We start from the raw sequence: 21,994 nt of genomic DNA, 5'->3' as shown, positions 1-21,994 counted from the left end.
TATTAGTTAAAAAAAATAATTCCCTAATATTATTCTATTATTAATTTTATAAGTGAATTATTCCTTTCTGATATATATTCCTCATACTTTTCAGTTTTCATCCATAAAGAAAAGGTATGCGATGTCATAAGTGGGTTCCTTAAATTTTGTGCTGCAAGGATGTGGTATTAACGCCAAATATTATGATATTATTCTTGTAAAAGGTGCTCTATGAAATATACATCACATATATATTACATGCTCCCAACTTGCTATTCTTTTTTTCCTAAAATATGTTTGTTTGCATGTGTTATACTGTTATCCCTTTCACAATCCTATATTCGTATTGCAATTGCCGTTTCGGGTTCTGCTCTTCTGGATTCTAAATTATCTGTTCGATATCTACTTTCGTTCTATTTTAGTTTTTTTATAAGAAAAAATAATTAGATTAAATAACATAAAACAAAATAAATAGTCTCCATTTTCCAATATTATACCAATGTCCTAAAATAAAATAGTTTTTTTTACCAAAAATAGAAGATTCAAACTCGCAACTTTTTAATTGAGTATGGAAAAACTATGCCATTTAAGCTATTAATAATTGAAAATAGTTTACATACATGTCCTGAATGGTTTTATATAAATCGAATTAATTAGATTCGATTTAGAATGTATATATTGTACTATTAATAATTGAATCTAAAATATAAAAATATTTAGAACATACATGTAAGTTATTTTATTTTAGAATATTGGTGTAATATTAGAGACTATTTAGTTTGTTATGTTATTTACCCTAAAATTACATTAATTAATTATATGTGACGATTAATTAATGGAACATGCCAGTCTACCTTCTTCATCGGTAAAAGTAGTTAGTTTTCCCTTTTTAGCTAAATTTATTTATAACTTAAAGCAACTAATATATATCATGTATGACGTGAATTTGGGTAGAAGAAGTTATGTATCATATCTGACTTTGTTCACAATGAAAGGATCTTGGAAATGGGACTGATAGGACAAAATTGAAGAAATATTGTAAGCAAAACATTATTTCAAATATTATGCATCACTTATTTCCTTCTAGAAGCATTAAAAATTCTGAAATGGTCAGAATGAATGGCAAGATTATTGAAGGGATATAGTTAGAGACTTAATTAGATTTAAGCCAATCATTAAAGTTTACAATTGAGATCCTCTTTTGGTATATATGTATGTCAGAGGCAGTTCTTTAATTAACTTTTTACTACAAAATAAAGATACTAACTACTATAATGAATTGAAAAGAAAAGAAAGAAACTAAAGATACTAGCTACTATATATAATTAACAAGCATATGCATTCATATCTGTTCTTCTTCATTTACATGCATGATGATCATTATTCACACTTACACAACCATCATTCTCTTTTAATTTAATTTCCCTTGTTTCTGCTCACTACTCTTCTTCTTCTTGTTCTTCGTCAACATCTTCTTCTTCTTCTTCTTCTAGAAACTCATCATCATCATCATCATCATCATCATCAGGATGAATAAAATGGAGCTTCAACCTTCCATCCTCTCTAGAAGCATGTAAGAACTCCTGTGATGGTACCCGTATCTCTTCCAAGACAAACCTGCCATTACTCCTGAATGATCTGAACAAAACCCCAGGCTTCCCACTCCTCCCTATGCTTGAAATTGGAGGAGGGTAAGAGTTCCCTCCACCACTACTCATCCTTGATGACCTCCTCCAATGTTCTCCACCGCCGCCACCATAGCAATCATTATATTCTTCTGAAACTTGTGCTGCTGCATGGTTTTCCACACAGTACTCTTTCTCACCACTCTCATGACTCTTCATCATGTCTTCAACATCATATGAGCTCTCAAACCCAAGGCCTTCAGTGCAAAGCTGCAAGCTTTCAGAACTCCAAGATGAAAAGCTGTCACTGCTTTTGTGCCTCCTGCTTTTATTGTTGCTTGATTCACCAAAATCTTCATTGTTATTCTGGTTTAGCTTTGTGTAATTTGATGACGATGATATTAGAGTAGTCTCCTTGAAATGGAGTTCACCAAATATCTCAGTGAATGAGTGCTGTTGATGCTCTAAGGGATTCACTACTACTGGTTTGATTTGGTTCCATGAAAGGGATTCAATGAGTGTTGGATTTTCTGGTAACAGCTTATTCTCAAATATATGCTGAAGGCTCCCACAAGCTGCCATGGCCTAATGCCTATAATCAAACACTAGTTTTATGCTTAATTGGTTTCTGAATACCACAAAATAAGATAGAGTATAGTAGAGGGAATGAAGCTAAGGGTGACTCAACTTTTGTTTAGGTTGTTGAGTGAGATATAAAAAAGGAGAAAAGATGCATGGAAATATCATGATAATGCCCAACAAAAAATCAAAGCTGAAGCTGCTATTATATAGGTAGCAAGTTCTGATTTTTTTGCTACCCTTTTTCTTCTTCTATTATATTGGCTTGGAATTTAATGGGTGGTTATGCTATGCAGCTTGGTCACTATTTGGTAGCCACAAAACGTTCCTAGTAATTAGTCTCATCTGGGAATTATCTTAGCTAGTCGTTTGGTGGAGAGACAGAGACTGCTGAAATTGAAAGATAGAGATTAAGAGACAGAGACTGAAATAAACTTTAAAATTGGAACTCTAATTTAATATTCTGTTTGGTGCAAAATAAGAGACAGAAATTAAAATAAAAATAAAACTCTAATTTAATTTGCATAAAGGATAAAATTAGAATTAATTAATTGAAATAAGGGTATTTTAGGTATAAAATGTTATTAAAGTTTCAGTTTCGATCTCTAAAAATTTCAATCCCTTGTGTCCCTACTCTTTTGAGGTATTGAAATACTGAAATTTTAGTATCAATCTCTGTGTCAACAAACATGATACTGTGTCTTAATCTTCCAGTTTCTATCCCAATACCTCAAAACAACCTTACTTTACTACTAGTCTATGTGTATACACTTGTATGCTGAATCAAATTCTTAAGTTTATGCGAGTATTCAAGTGGGGCAGGTTAAACCGAATAATAGTGATTGATATATATGAAGTAAATAGCTCATCAGTTTTTGAATTTAGAAATTAATACTAAATTAATTTTTTAGAGTAGTGACATTCAATTCAAATTGAATTAAATTTTTATCTCGCCTTACCAAATTTTCTAAAATTAATGATATAAATTTAGAATTTAAAATTAATTATTATTATTTAGATTGGATTTGTATTTTAAATTTAAATTTAAATGGTATTGATTTTTAGAGAGATTAATTTTGTATTTTAAATATAAAAAGAGAACCAATAATTTGGATTTACTCAAATTATTAACTCACTGTTAGTTTAAACAAATGTTAAAAGTTTGAAGTAATTCATAACGAATTAGTTATATACTTATATATATTAAACCAAAATATCTTTAATTTCCTCAATCAGCACATGCAATGCATATATCAAGATAATGGCAAAACTGGTAACCAGGATTAATACACTTTTGGAATTAGAATCACAAAGTTATATGAATACCCTCATCCAAATTAAAAGTTACCTTTATTCCACATTCATGGTAATATCTTGTTAACTTGAAGGACCAAGTCATGAGTAGTAGTGTTGTATGTGATACACAAATTGCAAGATGCAATTATAATCTTTAATCTTGTACTCTTAATCTTTAAAAAGCTATGACTTAGAGAGGTAGTAGTGCATGGTGATGGCGATAGGATTCACACTAGCTATTCCCTTTATTAATTAGGACCACAAACTTTCTTGGTTTAATTGTGAGGGTGTAGATGAGCAAGGTTATGAACCTTTCTTGGTGCCGTCCAGAGTACAATGATGTGAACGGCAAGACTAGTTAGTTGTACACATATATACAGCTTCAACTCCAATCTTCGAAATCATATGCACATTAATTAAATTAACCACTTTTTATGTTCACAAGTGGCTTTACACCATTGGATGTTGGAAGGCAACGTGGCATGCTTGTGTGCACTGTTTTCATGTGACTGGTGGTGCTGATTCAGCACTTATTAATTACCATACTATATCATGTTTGCAAATTGGCTAAAGTTCAACCATGAATTTTTTGGATAGGATGCTGATGATGATGATGAGGCTACACCAAATCTTAGTTCATATGGAATTATCTTTGCTCACAAGAATAAAATATGAATCTATCTATATCTATCCCTTGTAAGCTACGTTTTTGGTTAATTAATATCTCAAGTACTAATTGGTGGTTGGTTCACTTCTTAGCTCTCAAGTATAAGATATTATTAAATGTTTATAAAATTTACCACTAAAAATTTTATTAGTAGCTAAAATTGGAAATAAGTGAAGTCAACTCATGACATAATTTAAACTCAATTTGTTAACAGCTCAATAAATTAAGTTTGCAAGTTGGTGAGTCAAATTATTTGAGCTTAGATTTAAGTTTATATATTAAATGTGTCAAATTTAAATTTAGATAACTTCAATTCATTGGCATGTAAACTGATTCCAATAATAATAGTAATTTTTTATATATGATTTTGATAGGAAACATAAACAAAAATGTTTAGTAATAAAAAAATATTAGCCAAAAACGTTATAACTTACTTTATTTAGCATTTATTAATGAATTTTAAATAAGATAAGTTTTGACTTTTTTTTCTCTCCTTAACATTACCGAAACATAAATTATACATATTTATAGATAAATAATACATAAAATTAATAATTTTTTTTTATAATTTATATGTAGTGACGGACCTAAAAACTTTGTTAGGGGACAAAAATAATATACATTACTATCAAAAGATATATTAATTTAAATTTAAAAACATAAAAGTGCACATTAATTATTTGAATACAAAAAAAAAACCAAAAATTATATTAGCCACTAAGTTTCTTCGCATCAAATCTAATGGAGTGACTAATAGAGTGACTTCAGATTTTAGAGGTAATTTTCTTTTGAAATATTTTTCCATTACTGTTTCTAAAAATAAATAAATAAATATATATATTTTAAATTAGCAAATTGATCAATTCACTTTAAAAATTTATATACAACATAATTACATATAATAGAATAGAACGAAAGATAAACAAATAAATAATAACGATCACTAAATTGAGAATAAAATAAAATATATAAATTCATGAAGAGAATAAAAAAATAGATTAATACCTAAATTATAATTGTTTGAATTAAAATTTGTAATTAAAAATATCAAAAAGAGAAACAATGAAATTGAAAGATATATAGAGTCATATGGAGCTATATAAAACAAAATAGAGAATTTAAAATTTACTTTTTGATGAAGAGAAGATGACCACTAGACAAGAAATAGAAAAAAAATGTTGAAAATATGAAAATAAGAAGAGGGTTTTTTTTGGTGACTAACTAAGAAGAGGGTTTAAAAGAATAAATGAGTGACGGCTGGAATTTGAGAATGGAAGAAGACTAAATTTAATTAGGTAAACTAATAGTCACTATAATAGAAAGATAAAATGGATTTGAGACTTTTAATAATTGGGCTTAGTTTATTTGTAGTGAAGTCATTTAAAAATTAAAATAGGAGTATATTATATATGTTTTTTTTTTTGTTTAAAAAAATAAAATTAGAGTTGGGCAAGTGCCCTATTACCAAGCGTAGGTCCGTACCAGTTGCTGTTTATATGGAATTTGGATCCTTTAAATTTTGAATTTTTACTTTAGAGAATAAAATGTGATCTCTTACAATTAAATGTTTTCTCTTTCATATTTTTTCTTGGTTCCACTTATGAAATAAATAGTGAGAAATCATACTTTACCCTCTAAAGTAAAATTTAAAATTTAAAGGATCCAAATCCGTTTAGATAAAATTATAGATTATATTCATGTTATTTAAACTATCTCGTAAATTTTTCGTGAACCGAACTTGAGTTTGAACTATTTTGGTTTAACTCAGCTCACTTCTAGTCCCAAATGTGACCTTATTATTAGAATTTCTTAATAATTTCATTGAGGTTAAATTTGGAATCACCCTGCTGCTGTATGTGCTAGACTGATAGTAGTTAAACTCTACAATAACAATCACATGCTGCTTTTGGGATTAGGGGAAGGCCAAAGAACATTCATGCATCACTCATGCATGTGATTTTCATTTACTATTATCATTGCTGGTGGAAAGAGCACTTGGAATATTCGGTTTCAAAACTTTTATACATGCCTGCTAATGCTATCTATGCTACCTTCTAGGAAAGTGCAGTGGTTGGCTCTCATACTTAGCAACCTTATCATCATAATGCACATACATGGAAATATATAGAAGCATTCTGCAATGCGACATTTTTCCTTTTCATTCATTGTGTGGTTTTCTTTTCTCGTGATATTTCCCACCTTCATGAAACACCACCACATTTGTATAAACTTTCTTTGTGGACCTATCACCTCACAAATCACAATCATGGAGTCATGTCATTTTCATCATCAAAAGTTTGAGGTAAATCTTACTTCCACTATAGTATGGGCCAACTGAAGATAAAATGCCTCTACTTGAAATGAAACTCGTAGCATATCATATTACCATGTATTTGCAACTAAAGTTTATGATAAGGATTTCATTTGAATACAATATCAGGATATAAAAAAAGCTCAGATTTTTTTATATCAGCAGAATTGTTTGACTCAATTACTCTCTAACTTAAGAGTCTTATATACACAATTAAATACCAATACATTATCAGTAAATAACAATTAAACTGTTATGATAAACCTATTTTAGCAGCCACACATTGGCAAGGAACCTAGTTAGTACAACATTGACAGATGAATTGATGTGGTTTAGGGGGTGATTATGAACAGAGGTAAATAGAACACACAGGAAAATGAGATTTGATTACAATATTAGTGTGATGATCATAGTGTTATGCATGAGATCAGATAAATTAATCAAACTAGGAAACAATGAAAAAAACATAAAGGGACAACTTCACAAACTACACCTAGCAATTTTGCAATAACTTCACAGACATAAACATACAATTCCAATGTCAAAATAATCAAATTTACACACACTATTATGCTTCTTTCACCTCCAGGGTTTAATCTGCTCAGATCTTGAATCTGAGCTGTTCAAATTCCTAGTTCCCTTTTTCTCAACATTTTCATGGATCACAGCTAGCTGGCCTTTGGATTTTTTAGACCCTTTCCTAGCATTTGAACTACTTGATTGGCCACTCTTGTTACTCTTCGTGTTTCCTTTTGGTGGATAATCACAGTACAAATTCTCATTGGAAACTTGATTCTCAGAAAAGCATTCCAAATTTTTAGCTTCTAACTTGTTCTTGGGGGATTCAGGGCAACATTCTAAGAAAATTTCCTCAGAAGCAGAGTTTTTCTGAACCTCTTCTTCATTTTGTGCAGCAGTATCTTGCTGGCTAGACTCCAAAGGGGTATGGTCCAAATTCTCATCAGGAAGCTCCAAACATGATCTAGAAGGTTCTAAATACGATCTAGGAGACGGTTCTACCACGGAATCCCTTCGCTCCCGCAGTGTCCTTAATATCAGTGTCTTCAAGAAGTTCATCACTTGAACTGCATACATCAATGCAGTGATAGGGTCTGCCATCTGCAAGAAAGAAAACACCAAACACTTTAGGATTATATGAATAAGCATGAGGTATATCAAAGATGTAATGCAAAAAATACTTAGCCCAGAATAAAATTTAGGATTTTGCCAATCAGTTCATGTTAGTTAATAGTGGAAAGGTTTCAAATGCAATTAAGACATTAGAAAGGTTAACAACCTGAGTCATGTTGGGAGCAAAAACCATAGCAATGTTGCGTGCATTCATCTTATTGAGATGTTCATACTCAGCAACATCAGCCATGAGATTGATGGCCCAATCCAAGAGTGAAGCTTCAGTGTGAGGCAGATGCCTCACTAGTTCAACACAGTCATCTTCAGTCTGGCATTTCAGCACTTGATCTTGAGATAATGAATCCAGAATCCCAGTTGGAAGTTCTCTAAACCATGCCTTGCAAATTACAACAATATCAATCAAAATGTAACAGGTTCCCTATCTGGAAACTAAATCACAAAGTCATAAACAGAGAAAGCAGAGCAAAATTATTATGTTTGTCTTTGTACCTTAATTAATGCAGCCAAGGAATGAACATCAACAGTTTCTGGGACCACACCCAAATTGAGTTGATCCCTAACATATTCCTCTTGACTATTGTCTGCATTTATTCTGAAAATCCCCTCAGCCTGAATCATAGAAACATTGTTTTGACTTTTGACTACATTTATTTATTTTGTTTTCGGGAAAAGTTCCATTCAATGGTAGTAACTGGTTTGAAATGAGAGAAATAAATTAAAGGTGATGAACCTGCAAGCCTCCTTGAGAATACAAGCGGCTTTGCATCAGCAGCAGAATTGTTGGCACACTGTTCCCTCTTGAGTCATACGATAACTGCATGGAGTCTGTTGAAACTCCAAAAACCGTTGCACTGCCACCTCAAAGTTCAAACAATAAATCATCAAGAATGTTTAATCATCAACTCTGTCAAATGTACCAAAAGAATCAAAAGGACAGTATTGTAATCTGGAAAAATACATGTCTTATTGAATCAATGTGTATTCTATACAGATAACTGATTGGATTTATTTATCTCAATATATATTTATTCAAGGGTAATGCCACTCCAATAATCCAAATGTTGAATCATCAATGTATTGTAAACTGGATAAAAGTACCTAGCACTGGGAGGCCTTCTGGGGACTTCAGGTTCGAACTCAACAGGCAAACCCAAGAATCCATTGAACCGATCAAAGGTGACATGCGCAACGTGGCGCACGTTAGTGGGGGAGCCAATGTTCATGGTGAGCAAGAGAGAGGAAGGCTTGAGGGTTGAGCAATGAATGGGAAGAAGAAAAGGTTGTTGGTTTATGTTTGTTTAATTTGTTGAAGTAGTTGTTGTTGTTGTTGTCCTTAGTGAAGAAGCAAGATTGAAAATGGAAATGTGGGGAGAGTAGTAGAACTTGGTCATGGCTGGCAATGAAAGAGGCCTTTACTTGGAATATAAAAAACAAGAAGAAAAGATTTTTGCCATTTAACAAAGCCATGATCAGGAGAAGGACTTTTGCTTATTTCAAATTTACAAACACAAACCACAAGGAAGACTCTTGAGCTTGAGTTGAGTTGAAGAAAAGTGTTGCAACAAAATCATATAGTGGGGTGGAACGTGAGAATCATTAACTCAAATTCGTGTTTTTAATTTTTGAATAGTTAATAAGATATGATGTAATAATCTATGTTGCGTGTTGTGGAGCGTTGAACAAGCAATCACAGTTCTAGTAATAGAGGAGGAGTAGAGGTAAAGCCACATGTGTGCTTTGTTCCTCAACTATATCTACTAAGTAATAACAATCCAACACTGATAATCAACAAAAAAAAAAAAAAATTGCTATTTGTACTTCAAAATCAGCCACTAAAATCAGTCATCAATATATTTATGTATAAATATATGTGTGGTTTAATTTATTTTCAATATATATTTGTATTTTAGCATGTATTTTATACTGGTGGCTAACTTTGGTGGCTGATTTTAGTGTACACGTAGCATAACTCGATAATCAATCACCTATTTATATAAACAACTATACTACGTGTATACTAAAATTAGCCACTAAAATCAGTCACCAGTAAATATATGTTAAAATATAAATATATATTAAAAATAAATTAAACTATATATATTTATACACAAATACATTAGTGACGATTTTAATAGCTAATTTTAATGTATAAATAATACTTTTATTATATAAAATATATTTTAAAAATAAATATAACAATACGTGTCTTTATATAAAATAATTGAATTAATAGTAAGGTTTTAGTGTTTACTATTCACATAGCATACATTTTTAATAAGAGAAAGTCTAGGACTAGCACTTTATTAGAGGATCCAAATCTCTTTTATTAAAATTTGGTCAACATTTAAGGCTTATTTAGGTGAGCTTCTAAAAAAAATATTTTTTTAAATTATTTTTTTAAAAAAATCTTATAGAAAAGTAAAAGTAATTTTATATTTAGATATCTCATGCAAAAAAATCTTTTAATTTATCAATTATGTTTTGTTATAACCATATAAAAGTATCTTTTTGTTTATTTATTATGTCAAAAACATTTTTTTAAGAAAAAAATCTTTTAAAAAAAGATGTAAATTGTAACTTTTCAAAAAATATTGTTTTTTTTATTTTTCTAGTGTTTTGACTTTTACTATTAGAAATTTACTAAATACGCTAAAAAATAATAAAAGATATTTTTTATCAATTTAACGGCGCCTAAACAAACACTTAATCAATAAAGAAAAAAAAGTGAATAATCCCACATCATTAGATATAATTTCACGCCATTAAAAATACTAATAATAACTAATCGATGACTATAAATCACATAATCTGCTAATCTTTTAGCACTCCTCTTTTAATAATGAGAAGATCATCCATAAAAAATATATTATATGTATAAAATATATTTTAAAAATAAATATAACAATACATGTCTTTATATACCATATATAAAATAATTGATTTAGTAGTAAAGTAAGGTTTTAGTGTTTACTATTCACATAGCATTTTCAATAATTGATTTAGTAGTAAAAAAATATATTATATGTATAAAAAATTAACTATTAAATTAATTATTATGTATTTATATAAAAATATATGTGATAATATTTAATTTATTTTTAATATATATTTTATAAAAATATTTTCCTAATTTAATAACTAATTTTTTTTATAAATATCGCATAATTGATTTAACAAATATCACTCAACTGATATAATATAAGGTGACTACCATGTATCAATATTTTCATATAAAATAATAATTAAATAATGACTCTTATTATATTAAATAATTTAACTAAATATATTAAACTATCTAATAAGTTATAAGTAACAACAATCAATTACAGCATGAATGTAATAGAAACAATTTGAATCTAAATATCTAATGAAATCTTATTTTCTTATAAACACAAATATTATATGATTTTGAAAGTTAAGAGAATTGGATGCAGGGACAGACGTATGTTATAAGTTTTATGAGCAAGCACTCCTATTAATATTTTAAAAAAATATAAAAAAACATATGTACAAATATATATGTATTTTTATTGAAAAATTATATTTATTTTATATTAAAAATATTTATTAAATTTTGTGTCAAAATATTTATTTTATATATATTTTTTAATTTTAAAATTAAATTTTAATATATTATCAATATAAATTAGTTTTACATATGTATTCAATTATATAATATTTTATTATAAAAAATAATTATTTTTTATATTAAATATTGTATTTACATAAATAATCATTTAAAAAAATAGAAATAATTAAATAATTATATAAAATATTTTATACTATCAATATATTAAAATTTAACTCTAATTTGTATCTAAAAGTATAAGATAAAAATATATTAAATCAATTTAATTAATAAAAAATAAAATATCATTGTAGTATTATTTAACTAATAAATTTATTTAATTAAAGTTTATATCCTTATTTTTACTCAATTTTAATATTGATTAGTAAATTAAAAAAATTTGTACTGAATATATATTTTGATCATTCTTTCTCAAATATAAATTGGAGTAAAAATCAATTGAAATAATAATACATTTTATATTTTTATTTATCTAAGTAACTAACTATTCTATTATTATTATTATTATTATTTGAAATTAATTTTTTATTAAATAATTAAATAATTATTAAATAATCTATAAAATATATAAAAAGAATATGAGAAATTTAGATAATTTTTTTAAAAAATATTATTGATCGTACATATTTCATGAAAAAATATGTTTTACTTTTGTTATTCATTAGAAGATAATCTATTTATCATCTCGATTAATTTTATTTATTAATATTATTATTTATGTTTAATTTATAAAAAATAATTAATAATTATATTATTACTCGTCAATATATCAATATGGATAATAAATAAATAAATAATTATTTAATATTTTTATATTATTTATTTTTGTATATACTTTAATATATTTATAAAAAAAATTATTATTTTTATATGCTACATGTTTGCACTTGAAATTTTTTGATCCGTGACTGATTGGGTGTAATGGTGTATAGCACGCGTGGGCATAGTGCACATGACGTATGAGGAAATGAAGAAGAAAATACTCAAAATAGTGTGCGAAGAGAGAGAGGAAAGTGAAGCTAAGAAAGTCGGTTTATGATTTGTGAAAGAAGCTAAACGGGGGTGAATTCTGTGAGCGGTTTCTACATCCATGTCTAACTACGGCAGATACGATCCCCATTCGCCCTACGCTCCTTCAGCACCATCCCTACCTGAAAACCACCCTCCCTATTCCACTTCTTCTTCTTCCGCTGCTCCTCCTCCTCCTCCTTCAAATTACCAATATGCCCCTCACACCGCTACTCCACCTCCGCCACCTTCAACCTACAACACCTATGGCACCAACGCTACTGCTGCTGCTGCCACTGCTTATGATCATGGTTCCACCTACCACGGGGCTGGGACTGCATATGGCCAAGCTCCATCATCTGCGTATCCTCCTCCTTCTTCGTCTTCACATGGCTACTCCGCTTTCCCACCAGGGACGCACCCCGATGTCATTAGGAGCTTTCAGATGGCCGACACAGATCGAAGCGGCTTCATCGATGAGGCGGAGTTGCAGCGGGCTCTTTCTTCTGGATACCAGAAATTCAACATTAGAACTATCCGTCTCCTCATGTTTCTCTTCAAGGATCCTACTCAGCCTCCGAGAATTGGTATGCGGGATTTTCAATTGCTCCTATATAATTGCTTCCTTTGCGCTCTCAAACCCTATATTCTTTTTCTTTTTCTCTCACAGGGCCAAAGGAATTTGCAGAAATCTGGAATTGCATTGCTCATTGGCGAGTAAGTCACTTTTCCCATAAACAAAAAAAAAAATGGCTAACACTATAGAAAATTAGCTTCATGTGTAATTTTTCTCATAGAATCTATTCTTGAAAAACCCTAAGGCCTATAATATGCTGTATTATTCTAGACTTCCCTTATTCAGTTTGTAAACATCTCTAGTTTTGTGTTTCATACATTACAAAATCTCTTACATCTTAGGGAGAGTTTTTAGTGCCTAGTTAATATGGCGATGCTACATGAATACATAGATATCTGCATCATTTTCATTTAATCCCAGATTGTTAAGTATTTCATATTACATTTAATCCAATGCAGACATTTTCACTTTGTTACTAGAGAAGTCTGACCAATGATATTAAATAACTGAAGTTTATCATTATCTGTATGGAGCTTTTAGGTTTTAACTATTTCTCAAAATTTCATTAGATAGTCCACTTATGGTGATCAATTTTGAATTACACTTGTTTTCCTGTCACATACATGTACCATAACTAGTTACTGACACATATTTGTTGGATATAGTAGTGATAGGCTCTATGCCTTTTGTGTTTGTTAATTCTATCAAGGAGGAGGTTAGACTGTTAGAGTTACATTGCATAATAGAACTTCACTCCATATGATTCCTCTGATTTTGTTGCTTCATTTGTAGGGCATATTTGAGAGATATGATAAAGATAGAAGTGGGAAGATTGATCCACTAGAGCTAAGAGATGCTCTGTATGGTATTGGCTATGCAATACCAGGCACAGTTCTACAGCTGCTGCTTGCCCAGTATGGTGATGGAAATGTTAAGAGGGTTGAACTCGGATTTGATAGTTTTGTTGAGTATGACATCTGAACCTTTCATATGCTTATTATATACTCCAATTCATTTGAAAAGAGTAAACTTCCATTTTGGTCCTTAAAAATTTAAGAGATTGTGACATCAATGTGCTCAATGTGGTCATCCGATGGTAACATTTTGATGTTAAATTCAAAATGGTCCAAAAGTAATTGATTATTGGGACTAAATTGATTTCTTGATAAAAAAATTGTTTGATGACTATAACAATATCCTCTAATGTTTCGAGAATCAAGTTGATTTTTTGGAAAATTCATCTTTTATATTTGAAGATGTCATTTATATATCTAATGTTCTGCTCTTGAATGTGTGCAGGTGCGGGGTAATTGTCAAGGTAAAACACGCCAAGCTTTTTGAAGCTTTGAACCTGTCTGGTGTTTCTTTACTTATTCCTTTACGTTTCTTATTAATTCCTTCCATTGATAGAGGCCAGTCCAACTTACATGCTTCATGGTTTTCCTTAATATATGTTGATCAGGACATAGATACTTTCTACATTCATATGCATTGACTTGATTATGTATGTGGTACGAAACGAGTACTAGGGAGGCATTCATTATCCTTGAATTACAGTTCCTCATGCAACTCACATCTCAATTCTGATGATCCTTCAACTCGAGGGAAAATCTAAACACTGCAGCATTTTAGATCATCATTTATTTCGATTCAGTTCTTAAAAATTAGCATTGTCATGGAATTCATCTTCTTAGAACCAAGTGTTTCTCCTCATATGTGTGTGTGCATGCATGTTTGTTTTACCATTCTAATTACTTGTTGCATTTTCAGGGTCTGACTGAAAAGTTTAAGGAGAAGGACAAACGTTATATTGGTTCAGCCAAACTTTCATACGATGAGTTTATGGCTATGGTCATTCCATTCCTTGTAGCATATGATGATTGAGAAGCTTGTGATGTGCTGCTCTTCAAGAGTTGTTAGTTTTTCTTCTCCAATAGAATGTTTTACAAGTTTGATAGTCGAGGAATTTCTTAAAGGTGTAATGCTTTGTTATATAGATATTGTTCGGAACAAGTTAGTTTCAGCTGTAATAGTATAATAGATAATCCGCAAGTATAAGTAAAATCCTCTTGTATATTCGAATTTTTTATTTGTTTCAAAGTCAATATTAACTTATTAACATCATTTCTAATCGAAATTGAGACATCTCGTGACCAAGACTTTCGAACAAATCTCATTATGTAATTACAGGTTGGAGTTTTAGTTGGCACTTGGCAGCATTTGCTCAAGCAATCAAGCCTGTCAAGTGAGTTGCTTCTTGTGTTTCTTTATTTTGGCTGCATACTGATTAGTAGTTAATTAATGCGACTATCATCTTTCTTTGACTTTAATATATCAATCATTTTTTTAATATTAACTTTATTTTTCCATTTATGTTTTAACCATAATATTGATTTTCATCTGTATTATATAATATATATCTAGGTGGTGTATTTCAATATGTATAGACATATTATGATACCGCATGATGACTTAATTTACCTTTCCCTTATTAGTGTATCAACATATACATATTGACAACCACATTAGATTAGATAACAAATCATTGAATTTGCTGGTAAGCTTTCATTATCATGATGGGACCAGTCTAATTGTTGTTGTCTTCATATTCCTCTTTCCTTTTTCCAAAACGGTGTTGTAGGTCCAGAGTCTGAACAATGCTTCATCGCAAGAACCAAGAGCCTTAAAGCAATTAACATGTTATGCTTGCACGAAAATTCAATTAGAAATAGTGAGAATAAAGTTTGAATAATTTTGGAATTTAAGTAATACTTTTTGACCTTTGATCATTGTTGCTTGCACGATTAGTCTTTTATACAGTTACCTTAATTATTTTATTAGTTATAGTTATATACTTGTATTTTTATCTTATCTACACTTCACGTGTTTTTAATGTGAGATCAATGTTGTATATTAATAACATCAAATTCAATGGGCAACATTAAAATTTGTTACAAGTGTACAGAAAGTGGATCGAAACAGCTTCCTCATTATCCAACATTTTCTTTACATATACAACTAAATCTATTTTTTTCCCCCTCTATATCCAAAGAAAACTCTACTTTTTCCAACAAAGAAAAAAAGAAAAAGAAAGAACAGAAAACTCTAATCCATATTACAAAATCCAACATCAGCCTTCTACCTTTAGTTATTGTAGAATTGACAAATCAATAACTATATGAATGGTTTGAGCAAAGCTATATGTACGAACTAAGCCTCCAACTTGCAACCATAGCTATCTACCAAAAGCGTAGAATTTGTTGCCTTCAAAGAAAAGGAAAAGAAAAAAAAAAAAAAAAAAAAAAAGAGAAAAGAAAGTGTACTGCTTTTACCTTTGTCAAACTTCCTGCAAAGAAGTCACCAAAAAAACCTTCCTGCAAAGATTACGTCAATATATTAAGTCAATAACTCAAAAAGTTAATTTCTAACAATATTTGTCAAAGCTGGAAGAAGGATTTCTTATGCACACAATAATTGAATTAGTTCGATAGTTATTTATATCCACATACATTACTGTTTGGAGCAGAATTTTATTTTATTTTATAACTAACATGCTATCACTAGATAAACCTATTAAGTAGCATATGGGCAATATGTTCAACACGTGTCTGGTCTGAATTTGCATTAAATTTTTCAAATTTTTTTAATTACTCTAATAATCTTTGATATGGCCTATGAGAGACAATAACAGCATAAGCTAGTGCTGAGTGTGACATTGTACACACACAAATTAAAAAAAAAAAAATCTAAACTGCAAAAGGTGTAATATATAAAATATTTATATTTTTACCTGTCATTATATATCTAAGACAAATAAACATAAAAATTAAGTATTATGTATTTTAGATGTGTAATACTTTAAAAAAATATTCTGAGTACACACAAAAAGTGTTACATCTACGTAGATGCACATATTTAAAGTTTTGTGCACTTAGAATAAAACTAAAAAGAATCCACCTCGATGTATTCGTGATATATTACGATTTGATTTGATTTTATTTTATATTTTTATTTCATCTAATATTATTTAAATAATTTAAAATTATATTAGTCTAAATTTTAAATTAAAAATTTTATAATTTTAAATTATTTGAATAAAATTAAATAAAATCAAAATAAAATCAAATTAGACGATAACATATTCTAAAGTAGATTGTCATGAATTTTTTTTTGTTTTATTCCTAGTGCACAGTATCATAAATATGTACATCTCTGCAAATGTAACATGTTTTAGGTGAACTGAGATATATTCTTTTAAAAGTGTTACATATCTTGGATGTACAATACTTAATTTGTGTGCTTATTTATTTTTTATTTTATGTATTCGAGATGTGTAATGATAGTTTTAAATACATTAAATAATACGTATATTGGTAAATAAAATATTTATTTTATTTATAAATAATAATAAAAAACATTTAAAACTCGGTATTAAAAAATCTTGAAAAGTAAAGATTGCATGTATTATATGATATGATACTTAGAAAAGAGAAGCATCTTTTAATGAAAGAAAAGGGAAGGTTTTCCAGCTCTAATATTATTGTTAGGAGTTAGGACTTAGGAGGAGGTGTATCTATCTGTCAATCTTATCACTTTTTTGAAACTGATGCAATAATAATAAATAATTCTATTAAATTCAATGTAGTGGGCATGAACCATGTCCACATCAATACATCATGACTAATTACTAATTAGCCGCCCCAACCCACTTTTTGTGACATTCATATTTGAAGGATCTTCCAAATCACATTGATTATAAACTTTGATTAATTCTAAATCAAGCTCCTGGGTTGGATTTTTGTATATTTATATTCTCCATTCATATTATGAAGTTGGCTAAAGTTGCATTATGAATGTGATAGGCAACAATATTATCCGACACTTAATTTGACCCTCGTCACTTCAATTTACATTAATGGTGTGTTAGGTATGAACAAATTTTCTTAGTAGAGTTTGGTTGCTCTTTAAAAATAGAAGAGACAGAGACATGGCAAACAAACACCTAAAAGTGAAATAAATCTGAAGAGATAATTTTTATACTATTTCAATAATGATTTTTAAGCAAGTGTATGAAGAAACCAAATGCTACCCTAAATCCTTAAGAATTCTGGCTCTATGAACATAACTGAAAGAAATATATATAAGGTTCACAACCATGGACAAAACTCATGAGGTTGTGATTATATATATATATGGATGTAGTCATGTAGGACTTTTGTAAATCTGAAGACAAGAACAATTTTATACAGACACAAAAAGAGATTCACATGCATGATTGCCAGTGATAGTTAAGGAAGATAGAGACACATTACCAAAAACTTTGATTAAAAAATGAAGAAAAAAAAGATAAGGTTTTCTTGTGGGAGGGTGGGTTTATTCGGTCACAAGAATCCACTTGTTCCATGCACAAGCATGAATTTGACAGCATTTGACAGGTTATGCTTTGATTGATACCATTTTGGCAGATATATTTCCACATTATGGTACCAAAATATTCCCACCATATCATTTTTTAGACTCTAGTATTCAGTGCAATACTGTTAGAAAGCCAAGGAATAATTAAAAAAAAAAAAAAAAGAATAACCCTTTTCCCTTTTGATCATAGGACTGAACTTTTTTCTTCACAAGTTTCCATCCATCCCTTATTTCAATGATCATTGCTAATTTTTTTAGATACTTTAGACTTTTGAGAGCTGAAGAAATTGGCATGTGGCCTAAGAATTGAAATAAAACTTTACAGTTTACACTACCATCAAATAATACATACATTGAGTGACAAATTCAAAACTTTCTTACCTTCAACAACTTCAGCTGCAAAAGAATGGTCTATATGAATTTCTTTACTTCTATCACTAACTTATTCTGATCACAATCTTGTAAGCTCCCAACACAACACCAAGCATGTAATAGTATAAATAAGAAAATTGATGGACAAAACCTGCACATAAACAGCAATAGGAGTATGTTAATTAGAAGCAAAAAGGCAATGAAACTTTTGGCATGTAAATAAGTTTGCAAATGTAAAATGTGTTTACTTACATTGGATTTGGATTCTATGACCATTTCTGGGAGATAACCTTGTAATCCAATGTTATAAACTGGAGAACCATCAGGATAATAAAGGCCATAGTTCCTCTCTGATGCAGGACCAGGCTTCAAATCCTCATTGAAAAGTGCAAATACAAAGATATCAATTGGAACTGATGGATTTGCAGGAGTTGCTTGTTTCTGCTGTATTCTCTTCAACAAATTGCTGTTATATATCTCTGCATTCTCTGGTGTAGCTCCAACCTCATCTGGGTCACCCTTAGAAGGCCAACCTGTCTCCGAAATCCTAACCACGATATCGGTATGGCCTAGGGCCTTGATGGCAGCATAGACAGCATCAATCTGAGCATACAACATGTTATCATAATGCAGATTGGTTACAGGATCAATTGAGCCAGAATTTGGTTGAAATAGTACATAACTCAATGAAATCTTATCAGGGCTGTCCTTGTATGCAAAGAAAGGGTATGCATTAATAAGAAAAGGTGATTTGGTTTGAGCATGGAAGTTAAGGAGTGGTTGTATATATGGAATCAAATCTTGCCTAAAAGCACCAGATGAAGGAGGGAATGAACTAGATAAAATGTTGAATGAATGTGCTGTTGTTACAGTAACTTGTTGTGATAATCCAAGGTTAACAAGGGCATTATAAACAGATTGCATTGCTGGAAGGAGATTCATCATGAGCTGAGTATCATTTAGATTGAAGACTTCATTTCCTACAGTGATGCATGTGATCTTGGTCTGTGATAGGTAAGGTTGAACATTTTGCTGAACCCAACTCTGAGCTTTTGAAGGGTCTCTCATGCTTTGAAGATTCTCATTTGCAAGTCCTATAATGAATTCCACATTGGAATTGGAGAAAGCTGATAGAACATTTGGATCAGCATCATAGAGCTTCAATCTGCTTACATTCAGTGATTTTATAAGAACAGCAACGCGTGATGGAGAGGGAAGATTGTTGGCTATTTGTCCATAGTTGATTCCAAAATCAGAACCACTTGTCTGTATAAATGTCTCTGAGAAAAACAGAGTGTTGAAATATCAGAAAAATAAAATGCTTAAATTCCTATGCTGAATAAGAAGAATAAGTACACAACCAAATTGATAGAATCATAAAACTAAAATGAATAATATATAAATTAATTAATGGTTTTTTATTCCTCTGAGGATGCAATGTAGTTTCTCTTTCATTCCATGAAGCTAAGAAGGAATAACATTTTGATCACTAAACAACTAGACTAGAATGTTCCATTAGCAAGAAAACATAGACAGAAACAGAATAAGATTACCCCAGATAACAAAATCAGTTTTTTTCATCAACTTTGTGTGGAATCAAAAGAGAATCATGCAGAAGTATACAAGTTACACACCAGAAATAGTGAGAAGCAGCAAAAGCAGTTTGAAGTAGGAGGAAAAGCTTGACATGAGTGATCTCATATTGGCCATTGAAGCCAACCAAGACCACCAAGCTTTTCAGGATGAGAAACCAAATCAAAGAGCACGAAAGGTCGGTCACATACCAAAGCTTATCATATATATATATAGAAACAAATATGATACATATGTATGGTATGTATGGCGTGTGAAAAAACAGAACAGATGTGAAAAAACAGAACAACTCTGTTCTTTTATTTTATGTGGAAAACAGGGTAATGCTACTTGTTTATTTTAGTTGTCATTTGGCATTATTATATATCCACCACTTGGGTTACACGTATGAAATTGAAACTCTTCCCCTTGTTCTAATTCACCGACATAGTGAGGTTTTTATTTTTTTAATTACTAATTTAATTTTTACAGAGAAGGCACTATTTATGGAAACCTTCATGTTAACTAGTTACAAGTTAAGAAAATACCTGTTTTCTTATTAGTGTATCTTATCATTCATCCATTGTTCATTATATATTTATTACAAGTGATCATATCCTACGAGAGTTACTTGTATTTCTTCTTTTACTTTATAGATTTAATTCAGTTTAATCCACCCAATCTGAAGTGGAAGAGTGGGTGAATCAAAAGAATATTGCAAATGTAATAATCACAATTCACAAACACTATCTTCTGTCGTTCCATCTTCTTATCCAATCTTGTCACATAATGTGGGGGAGAAGAAAATTCTGTCCTACTAATGATTAATCAAATAAAGATATAAAATACTACTAAATGCTAATTAGCAATCATTTTCTATTAAACTTTTTTCATCATTGGTATTAAGATGATATCTATTTGATTTTTATCTTCACATCAAGTTATCTGAAGATAAAAAACAAATATAATGGATATGTATTATTTTTATTTTTTAAAAATAATTCTCCAAAAATTTATCATGAATGAAATATATATTTTTAAATATTAATATTCATACAAATATTAATTGAGAGGACTTATTTCCTGTTTATTTTTACTATAGAAAAAAATATAAATTCCTCCTACAAATACGTATTAGTATTGACACATGCATTAGGAAAAATTGTAAGTGTTTATAAAATACAATGTTTTAATAATTTTAACAATGGGTCTCAATTACAAAAATTATATATAATATATTAATTAAAAATAATGATTAAAATTGTTAAAATATATTAGAATCAATTAGCTTTCATTAGAATTATTTAGCGTATTTAAATATTTATTATACGATATTATGTCTTTGTTATTTCAATTCTCTTAGTACCTATAAATATCTTTTTATATTATATCATTTCACATAACCTGAATAATACACTCTTCATATTACTCTCTTGTTTCTAACATGGTATCAAGAGCATAGGTTTTTTTTCCCTTCAGAATTCGTTCATAACCCCCTTATTTTTCTCTTCCGGTAGTGCTCTTTGCCTTCGTTTTTCGATTTTTTCTCGACGCTTTGGTTCGTCACCGCCACCACTATCGTGTTCGTCTCTTTGTCAAGATTCCAACACCGCCTGAAGACCGGTGTCCGCTTCAAATTCTCCTCTCTCTAGATGCTTCAGTGCCGTTGGATCAGCGCCCCAGGTCAACGGTTCCGCGTCAATCCACGTGTCGAAGCCAGCAAGCCACGTGGATCCACTCCAGCTCGCGTCCAACCCGACCCAGCTTGCCTCTTCGACCCGCGTGCCAGCTCCCTGTCCGCGTCAGTGCTGACGCATCTCCTTCCTCCTTTCACGCGTTGCCACGTGTCCTA

At 30.1% G+C, this 21,994-nt stretch overlaps 4 protein-coding genes across 10 annotated transcripts; 1 reads left to right on the top strand and 3 right to left on the bottom strand.

The window, feature by feature from the left end:
* Positions 1–1,299: 1,299 nt before the first annotated feature.
* Positions 1,300–2,976, bottom strand: LOC112772416 (protein FAF-like, chloroplastic). The gene has a single exon (XM_025817359.2). The coding sequence runs from the start codon at positions 2,184–2,186 to the stop codon at positions 1,419–1,421; it is 768 nt and encodes a 255-aa protein (XP_025673144.1). The 5' UTR covers positions 2,187–2,976; the 3' UTR covers positions 1,300–1,418.
* A 3,837-nt stretch (positions 2,977–6,813) lies between these two features.
* On the bottom strand, positions 6,814–9,345 carry LOC112772414 (rho GTPase-activating protein 5). 2 transcript variants are annotated; one of them, XM_025817357.3, is made up of 5 exons: positions 8,708–9,345; positions 8,340–8,460; positions 8,099–8,218; positions 7,755–7,985; positions 6,814–7,576 (listed from the first exon to the last, which is right to left on the bottom strand). In XM_025817357.3, exons 1-5 carry the CDS (start codon positions 8,830–8,832, stop codon positions 7,037–7,039), a joined length of 1,137 nt encoding a protein of 378 aa, XP_025673142.1. In that variant the 5' UTR covers positions 8,833–9,345; the 3' UTR covers positions 6,814–7,036. The 2 variants fall into 2 exon arrangements, with proteins under 2 accessions (XP_025673142.1, XP_025673143.1); XM_025817358.3 differs by having other exon boundaries at positions 8,340–8,513; positions 8,708–9,335.
* Positions 9,346–12,091: 2,746 nt separating this feature from the next.
* LOC112771349 (probable calcium-binding protein CML48) lies at positions 12,092–14,954 on the top strand. 3 transcript variants are annotated; one of them, XM_025816066.3, is made up of 5 exons: positions 12,092–12,793; positions 12,877–12,923; positions 13,576–13,751; positions 14,083–14,101; positions 14,554–14,954. In XM_025816066.3, exons 1-5 carry the CDS (start codon positions 12,289–12,291, stop codon positions 14,665–14,667), a joined length of 861 nt encoding a protein of 286 aa, XP_025671851.1. In that variant the 5' UTR covers positions 12,092–12,288; the 3' UTR covers positions 14,668–14,954. The 3 variants fall into 3 exon arrangements, with proteins under 3 accessions (XP_025671851.1, XP_025671852.1, XP_025671850.1); XM_025816067.3 differs by having other exon boundaries at positions 14,083–14,136; XM_025816065.3 differs by lacking the exon at positions 14,554–14,954 and having other exon boundaries at positions 14,083–14,422.
* Positions 14,955–15,752: 798 nt separating this feature from the next.
* Positions 15,753–20,700, bottom strand: LOC112771348 (glucan endo-1,3-beta-glucosidase 14-like). 4 transcript variants are annotated; one of them, XM_072226272.1, is made up of 5 exons: positions 20,205–20,700; positions 18,823–19,850; positions 18,580–18,721; positions 16,116–16,157; positions 15,753–16,022 (listed from the first exon to the last, which is right to left on the bottom strand). In XM_072226272.1, the coding sequence occupies exons 1-3, from the start codon at positions 20,278–20,280 to the stop codon at positions 18,650–18,652; spliced, it is 1,176 nt and encodes a 391-aa protein (XP_072082373.1). In that variant the 5' UTR covers positions 20,281–20,700; the 3' UTR covers positions 15,753–16,022; positions 16,116–16,157; positions 18,580–18,649. The 4 variants fall into 4 exon arrangements, with proteins under 4 accessions (XP_072082373.1, XP_072082375.1, XP_072082372.1 ...); XM_072226274.1 differs by having other exon boundaries at positions 20,124–20,499; XM_072226271.1 differs by having other exon boundaries at positions 15,753–16,157.
* Positions 20,701–21,994: the final 1,294 nt, after the last annotated feature.

The sequence above is a fragment of the Arachis hypogaea genome, chromosome 18 (genome assembly GCF_003086295.3).
Source record: "Arachis hypogaea cultivar Tifrunner chromosome 18, arahy.Tifrunner.gnm2.J5K5, whole genome shotgun sequence".
Classification (NCBI taxonomy): domain Eukaryota; kingdom Viridiplantae; phylum Streptophyta; class Magnoliopsida; order Fabales; family Fabaceae; genus Arachis; species Arachis hypogaea.
The sequence above is the reverse complement of the archived record's forward strand: the minus strand, read 5'-3'. Positions and strand labels throughout refer to the sequence as shown.